Below are 8,577 nucleotides of genomic sequence, written 5' to 3'. Positions count from 1 at the left end.
ATAGCACTTTGAAAATGCGAAAAATCGATTTTCTTTAAACCCGAAAATATCTATAGAAACCCCTATCAGCGGCTTATTCCCATCACCTACATTACGAAAACACCGGATTATAACGGAATTCGACCAGAACAAGTGGAATTATAGCACTTTGAAAATTCGGAAAAAAGTCAATTTTCGACCCCGTCTTTGAGCCCAAAAATGGGTCCTAAAAATGCGAGATCTCAGCTACTATGGGAGCTACGACCTTGCGGATGGTCTCGTTGGATTCAGAAGGACGAAACTAAGTCAAAACCGTTGGAATTTTCCCGATAGTGCCTATAGAAGCCGAGATATGGACCTCCAAAGTTTGGGATTTTTCATTTTTAGGGTATACCCCCCCGTATCGAATTTTTCACCAAAAATTGATTTTTTTCGAATTTGAACTAACTATACCAGCGGCTTGTTCCCATCACCTACAACACGAAAACACCGGGTTATAATGAGTTTCGAGAAAAACTAAGGGAGTTATAGCACTTTGAAAATGCGAAAAATCGATTTTCTTTAAATCCGAAAATAGCTATAGAAACCCCTATCAGCGGCTTATTCCCATCACCTACATTACGAAAACACCGGATTATAACGGAATTCGACCAGAACAAGTGGAATTATAGCACTTTGAAAATTCGGAAAAAAGTCAATTTTCGACCCCGTTTTTGAGCCCAAAAATGGGTCCTAAAAATGCGAGATCTCCGCTAATATGAGAGCTACGACTTTGCGGATGGTCTCGTTGGATTCAGAAGGACGAAACTAAGTCAAAACCGTTGAAATTTTCCCGATAGTGCCTATAGAAGCCGAGATATGGACCTCCAAAGTTTGGGATTTTTCATTTTTAGGGCATACCTCCCACTGACGATGGGGGGCGAGTCCAATAAACGCCGCAACTAAAATCGCTAAGAGATGTTGCATCGTCAAAAAAAGCTTAACGTGTCGACCAACCAATAGAATGGTGAACATTTTTGTATCGTGCAACATCGTACATCATCGTGTGCATGATGCATGGTAATTGTCACCCCTTCAAAAGTTGTTTATGTTTTGATTCTTCATTTTTTTTTTTTTAAACATTCAAACTGTGACAAATTAATGTTTGTAACTAATTTTTTTTGTCTCATTGACTACCGCCAACCCATTCTTTCTGATTCATATGTTCTGTGAAAAGTGAGGTTAGTACAAACCAACAGTGATTTAAAATCCAATTATTCACTAAAAAACTATTTTTTTAGGCCATAAGATGAGTGCTCAATATAGCCAGAAACAGGATACCATCAATAAATCTATTCTTGAAGCAGCAAAAAAAAAAGATGCATCCAAGAACAATGGTTTAAGGCAATGTTTTGGTGCATTGGTAGATCGTAAGCAAGTAAGCTTAGAATTGGATGTACTGAGGTTGATGATTCGGAAAGAAATGGGGATACATATAGATAAGCTTGAGCCTGAACTAGGGAATCTTTTACCCTATTTGCTGGTCTATTATATTAAAAACTGGCCAGGCTGGCAAAAGAGCAAGGATTATTATTCTGGCAAGATACTCTTCAAGACATGGTACGATAAGTTTCACAAGTTTATTACATTTAAGTTGAATGAGTTCAAATTACTACACTATCATGAAATTGGATGTAGGCTTTTAACTACCAAAGCTGAACGGATTAAGAAAAAGTATATGTGGGGAGAAATTGTAGATAAAAATACACAGACTGATAATTTAGTGCCAAAGATAATGGCACCCTTTCATATTTCAATTACAACCAAGCCGATACTGTTAAACACCATTGTATTTAGTGATAGTGGCAATGACATCATTTTAAAGCAACATGGTGCTTTAGAATGGGATAAGATGGTAACCGAGTTATTTACTCTTAAGCAGCTTACTACTTGGCCACATGTTGAGGTACATGTAACAACCCCAATATTTTCTTTTACTAGAAAAAACTTACCAGAGTTCAAAAGACATGTTAGTTTGGTGGGAGCTCCATTGCCTTCAACAAAAACAGATTTTATAGACAATATAAAAATTTTAGTGCAAGATCAACCAAGACAGTGTTATACCCTAGATTACCTGACAGACCTTATGTCAGAATTTATTGAAAGTCTAAAAACGTTTTACCATGCATCAACTGTGGTTGATGCCTATCAAACAGTAATTAGCGAGTTCTTAGGTGACATTAACGAAATTGAGGTAATCAGAAATGGAAAAAAAACTATGGCAAGCAACACCTCAGTTCTTTTTAATATTGGCAAGTGTTCCTACTTTCGAAACAAAAAATTGGCAAAAGGTCAACCAACGAAGCTGGATGTCAGCTATACAGAAGTTATCATTCCAAGAGTTGAATTTGCACTTAACATGATCGTTGAAGAGCAAACATTTAAAGCATACTGTAACAATTTAAAGAGTGCTAACATAGAAAATTCTTTGGAACCAAAAATGACATTTGGCTGCAACTATTGTAATAAATATTTTGAAAATGGAGGAGGTATTGCTCAACATCTAAAAGAAGAACACAAGATGGAACAAGGGGTACTATGCACCCAATGTAAAAAACAATTTTCAATTCTTGATCTGAGCCTTTATCGCTGGGTACACATATGCGTTCCACCTCCACCAAAATCAAAACCAACACAGAGATAATAAAATGGATTTTCTTGTGCTTAAATTTTTTTATGTTCGACAGATGCGATTCTTCCATTTTTGATGTAAATAAATGATATGACTCTGTGTGTTTTTTTTATTGGTTAACCACAAATAAAGTTGTGCATATAAAGAATAATTAAAAGAAATTATATAAATAAAAAAAAAACCTCAAAATAACAGTATAATAATAAATATAAATAGCTTAATATAGGAACAACCTGATGTAAGAGTGAGGTCATCATCACTCTTTAGCTTGGCATTGGTATATTACAAATGGCATTGTGTGCTAAAATAGCAAATAGTCCTGCCAAGGAAATACCTGCACTATCAGCAAATCCTGTGATTGCCATTGAGAATTGTTTGCTCTCTGGTTCAACCTGAAACAAAAAAAAATAAATAAAAAAAATCTATTTATGTTAAGTAAATAAACTTACTTCATTGGTAATTCTGTAAAATGTGTTAACGTAGGCTGCCCCTCCAAGGAGTCCTTCCCATAATACTAGGGCCACCACTATATAGAAACTAGGGATGTAATAGTAAATTGCTTCTGTGGTGAAAACAATTACATTTAAACCCTGTAAGAATATTTAGTAGTAACAAATCATAACTGTGGTTATAAAAGGCAAATCTCACTTGTAAAATGGCCATTATCCAGGTTTGTTTAATATGCCACAAATTAACAGAAGAACGTGAAATAAACACACCCACTTGATAAGTTACTTGAAGCCAACGGTACTGCGATGACTCCGGTACTACTGAGTTTGGGATTTGAATTATTTCAAACTAGAATTTTTTTAATAATAAAGATTTGCTGTTTACTGTAGTTTTTTTAAAACTTACTGTTCCTTGATTAATAAAATATTCAAAAAGATACACAAGACCCAGCGGTATCATAAATTTCATTAACCCTGGAATCAACTTCAATTTTTTCAATAATACTGCTTTGGGGTTTTCCACCTCTTCCGCGTTCACCTTCTGCTGGATCTCCAGGGCAGCTGAAATATCCTGAGCTGATGGTACTGGAAGGATTATCCAGAATCTTAAATAAAATTTTTACACTTATTGAGATTTAATTTAATATCAACCCCTTACGAAACAGCTGACATTACAGGAACAATCAACATCATCAACAGGGTGGTTTTCATTCCAATTTGTTGTAGCAATGAGTATGATAGCGCCCCTATTACTCCTGCACCTCCAGTACCTGAACTCCAAGCTGACACAACGTTCCTAGAAGAATCATTTTTTTTAAAATTAGGATCATTGAATGAGAAAATCCTAAATTACTTTTTGTAGAATGAAGTGTATTGCAGGTAAGTAACCTCCCCCAATCCAGAGCAAAATGACGTGAGAACCACTCCTAAGATGGATATTAAGATGGACTCACTGAAAGCCACTGCTATAAATCCTGAGGCGGCTAGTACTATGCAAAGAACAACTCGGAAACTAAAAGAATTTTTTTTATTTAGAAGAAATGTTAATAAAGAATATGACTCACTGAACATAAAAAGGGATAAAGGGTGCCAGGATTTTAATAATAAGGGCTGGAACGATGTCAGCCAGTAGGATTGCCCCAGTTGACATGTAGGTACAGTTTTCTCTGATCTTGCTGTGGCCCTAGGAGAATATTAAGGTTTATCTTATGACAGAATTGTGGAGTAATCTAAACCCTACATTTTCGTCAGCATTTTCCCCAATAATATCAGCAGCGGCAGTCAGCATAACCACATAACCGTAATTATTGCAAAGTCCCAATATCCAGTAAGCAATCAAAGCTCTTATGGTACTTCCCCTTCGGTTCTCTTCCGGTTCCAATTCTTTATCAGTGGCGCAAGTTTCGTAGTTGGTCATTGTGGCTTTACTGAATAAATTAATTTATTTATATAATATGGTGGTTCAGATCTGGGTATAATACGTACAGTAAAAAGTAGCCTGAAATAAGAAAAAAGTGTTTTAATAATAGTCATTATATACAGTAATATGGAAAGTATAATTAGTGGTAGTTATAGAGTTGCTTAGTTATGAAGTGTTGGGACATCCTGTTATAGGTTTATATTTTTCTGCATTAACATGATGTCTTTGAGGGTAGAAAAGTGATTGTGATTTGTTAAGAATATAGGGCAGTTTTGGTTCTCATCTCACCATTTTTTTTATTAAAAATCCTCTTGAAAGGAAAACACATCACTCTTATAGGATAACATACAGTTTTTAAAAAATTACGCATATTGTTATATTAACTGTAAAATTGAAACTAAATGTTAAAATATGCACAATTCACTATCTTAAATAAACAGGTACTGCTGTTATCCTTATCATTTTAATGTTTTTTTTGCCAAGAAAAAATCGCAGCGATGGTATACAGGGTGCCACAAATAAGGATGCAGATTTCTCTGACAAGTAGATGTGGTATTTACGCCTTCAATATATAATTGTTTGATTTGTATGGGGCAATAAAAAAAATTGCATATTCAAAAGTTACAGGCCGAAAATGGAAAACCCTCACATAAAATAATAACATTTATGATATGTTGACAGTTTGATATTTGCAAATATTTAAAATTTCATAGGGATCCGTTAAATTTGTGAATAGAGTATGCGCCTCTAATGGGAATTTCGTGTCCGTTCGAATGCCCCATGCATATCGGATAAGCAGCTAATTATTTGATGCGACAATCCCGTTCCCGGTTTAACCTGTCAGAAGATCAACTTGCGTTTGTATATATTATTACGTGGATATGTTCCAGATTTTACATGATATTCTATTAGTTTCCAGGTAATTTATGATAATGTTTATTGAGTATTTTAGGAGTAAATAAAATCGGACATTATAAGAACTAATTTAACTTTTTGTAACCCTTGGGGGCACCTAAATATATCACTCATTAAAATTAAATTGATGATCTACGCATTTCTGTCTGACCCATGGCTTTCTCCGTAAGTTTATCTTATTATGCTGTAAGTAAATTTGATCAAGTGGTACCCGATTTGTTCTTTTTCCGTTTTCTTTAGTGTAATGAGTTAGACGAAGATAAACTTACGGCGAAAATAATAAGCGAGACAAGGATTGGTCATATGCGTTAAGAATTAAAATCCACAAAAACTTGTGGCTGCCAACATCAGCTGATTATAGTATATAATGAGTAAGACGAATATAAAGTTATGGCGAAAATAGTAAGTGAGACAAAGATGGGCAATATGCATTATGAAAATCGACAAAAACAGTGACTTCTAACATGTTTGTTAAAAATAATAAATGCAGCATTCAATGCCCAGTTTGTATTTCACAGCAGGATTTTAATTTTTTTTAATAAAAAGTATAAGAAAATTAAACTTGCTAGTTTCTGCGTTTTTCTTAGTATAATGCGTTAGACAAAGGTGGACTTAAAAGTGAAAGAGACAAGGATGAGCAGTAATATACATTATGATTATTAATAAAACCAGTGACGTCAAAAATGTTTGGTGAAAATTCCCTAGACAAAACGAAATTGTGGCGCCCAACGATTTGATAGTTCAAAATGGCGGATGGGCGCCATTTTGTAAATGGAAGGAAGGGTCTTTTGATACGTCTTAGAGGTATATTGCGATACTGCTATTACTGGTAAATAAATTAAAAAATATATTTTTATGACTTATAAATAAAAATTTAGCCTATAGAGTTTTAAGACGTTTTCCTTAGCATAATGCATTAGACGAAAATAGTGAGTGAGACAAATGGATGAGTAATCTACATCACGATGATCAATAAAAACAGTGACGTTAAAAATTTGTTTAAAAGTTTGGCGCCCAACGCATAATTCAAAATGGCGTATGGGGGCCATCTTGAAAATGGAATGAAGGTCTTGTTGGTAATTTACCCTAGATTGCGTAACTGCTACTATCAGTAAATAAATTTTAAAATAGATTTTTATGCCTTGCAAATAAAAATTTTGCTCCTAGACTAATTGGAACCTTTTTGGTATGTGGTTCGATGTTCCCACCTAGCGACGCCGTTTTAACAATAAAACCGTCGCGTGATATTAATTGATTGATTAAAATACTAACGCTGGTATTTTTATTTGCAATATTTATTGGGCATTATATAATGGGTAAATCCTTTATTACATTAAACATTAATAACCTTAAAAGCAATAAAGAACTGATTTTTATGGCGCTTTAATAATATTACTAAGAATATATCTGGTGATATTTAGTTGTAGTCATTTTTTTGTTTATTATAAAATAATATCGAAAAATCTTTATATTGTTATAGCTTAAAAAGATATGTTTTTTGTATTTAAAGATTTTATCTCAAATTGGCATATTTTAAATATGAATTCTAGTAGAAATATTGCAGTAGGTCAAGGTACATACCTATATAATAATAAAATAATAAATATATCATTATATTTTACAGTTTCAATATATTGAGAATATTAAGATTATAGGCAGTAATGGGGATAAATCTATGAAAATAGACCAGAAATTAAAAAAAGTAATAATGTGTATATTTTTACACACATAGTAATGTATGTAAAAATGAAATTTGAAGTGGTCTAATTCACTGGCCACTCGATTTCGAAGGATAAAATAGATCTTTAAATTTACCTGTTAATGAAAATTAATCCTGCATATTTCCAAATAAAAAAATAAATTTCCAGGTCACCGAAAAGTCCACATTTCACTAACAGCACTTAAATTAATCAATAACACTTTAGATGATCCAGTGTATTAAATCAGCACATGCCATTCAAATTCTTATAATAAATCACCTTTTTTATTTAATTTAATGATAAGAAATCTTTTCTACCCACTTATAAGCAGCGATATGAGATGAATTGATCAAGCACTAGTACCTGCTGTTAACACGTTTCTGTTACTATTGCTTTTTTCTATTTGACAAGGTTTATTAATTAAAATTATACTTACCGATGTGGTTTTTTTTTTCATAAAAAAAATCAAACGCGTGCGTGTTTTCAAGGCGTGCTGAAAATACAATGTCAATGAACAATCAATGCGAACTATAAATTACTATTTATTTAATAACACGGAGACGTGGATTTAATATTAATGTGTTGCAAAATAGTTGTGCTTACGCTTATTTTTGACAACCAAGAAAAATTAACAAACATCGCTTTTAAAGTAATCCCCGATGATAAATGTTTATATTGTTTTATAAAATCCGATTTTAATGAGGTAATAAAGCAATTTTGTAATATAAGGTATTTACAGTGTGACTGAATTACTTTGTAATCTACCGTGTTTATTCAATAGTTATAATGTATGTAAGATACCATTTCAAACTTACTTTTGTTGCAATAATCAGGTAGCGATGCAATTTAAAAAATCAATTTCATATGGTTTAAACCAAAAATGAAAATTCTGCATGGGAATTTGGGAAATATCAGGAGCCCGCCTCTGTAATTAAATCACCGGGAAATTTTCACGGAATACATGTTTAATCGCTTTCGGCAAATGGAGCCTCTTGACAGGTGAATTCACTCGATTTGCCTAAATTATAAAAGCTCGGAAAAGCAGTCAGGGCTGCTCTATTTCTAGGCCATGAATTATGCAATATCCGCAGAATAGCGGCAGCGATCGTCATTAGTGAGAGTAACTTTTTTTGACACGATTTTTAAAATATTCAATTTGCTTAAAAATTACTAGCACACAAGAAAATGCTTATAATAAGAAAAGAATCTTTGATGTACTAAGTCACTTTTATGAAAAAAATAACTACTTACAGACCACAGAAGACCGATTTTCAACCACTAACAAGGTATTAAAGAAGCTCCTGCGCTGAAGCCAAAATATATCATCCGATGTACGAAGTTTAAGTAAGCTAAGCCCGACGTCTACTGAACCATTTCGCATTATCTTTATACCTTTTTTGTCCACCTTTGGCGAATTATTAATCAGTTTTTTGTTCCAACCGT

General features: G+C 33.3%; 2 protein-coding genes across 5 annotated transcripts; one reads left to right on the top strand and one right to left on the bottom strand.

Annotated features, from left to right (window-relative positions):
• Window positions 1-984: 984 nt before the first annotated feature.
• Window positions 985-2,749, top strand: LOC126748897 (uncharacterized). The gene is made up of 2 exons (XM_050458429.1): window positions 985-1,199; window positions 1,260-2,749. The coding sequence occupies exon 2, from the start codon at window positions 1,268-1,270 to the stop codon at window positions 2,660-2,662; it is 1,395 nt and encodes a 464-aa protein (XP_050314386.1). The 5' UTR covers window positions 985-1,199; window positions 1,260-1,267; the 3' UTR covers window positions 2,663-2,749.
• Window positions 2,746-8,458, bottom strand: LOC126748898 (battenin). 4 transcript variants are annotated; one of them, XM_050458432.1, is made up of 10 exons: window positions 8,386-8,458; window positions 7,571-7,627; window positions 4,340-4,597; window positions 4,164-4,282; window positions 3,953-4,111; window positions 3,758-3,895; window positions 3,506-3,704; window positions 3,299-3,448; window positions 3,100-3,240; window positions 2,746-3,042 (listed from the first exon to the last, which is right to left on the bottom strand). In XM_050458432.1, exons 3-10 carry the CDS (start codon window positions 4,514-4,516, stop codon window positions 2,914-2,916), a joined length of 1,212 nt encoding a protein of 403 aa, XP_050314389.1. In that variant the 5' UTR covers window positions 4,517-4,597; window positions 7,571-7,627; window positions 8,386-8,458; the 3' UTR covers window positions 2,746-2,913. The 4 variants fall into 4 exon arrangements, with proteins under 4 accessions (XP_050314389.1, XP_050314390.1, XP_050314387.1 ...); XM_050458433.1 differs by lacking the exons at window positions 7,571-7,627; window positions 8,386-8,458 and adding an exon at window positions 7,250-7,521 and having other exon boundaries at window positions 4,340-4,526; window positions 4,585-4,597; XM_050458430.1 differs by lacking the exon at window positions 8,386-8,458 and having other exon boundaries at window positions 7,571-7,756.
• Between the last annotated feature and the right edge of the window lie 119 nt (window positions 8,459-8,577).

The sequence above is a fragment of the Anthonomus grandis genome, chromosome 22 (genome assembly GCF_022605725.1).
Source record: "Anthonomus grandis grandis chromosome 22, icAntGran1.3, whole genome shotgun sequence".
NCBI lineage: Eukaryota > Metazoa > Arthropoda > Insecta > Coleoptera > Curculionidae > Anthonomus > Anthonomus grandis.
Note: the sequence above shows the minus strand (reverse complement) of the source record. Positions and strands in the feature narration are given on the sequence as shown.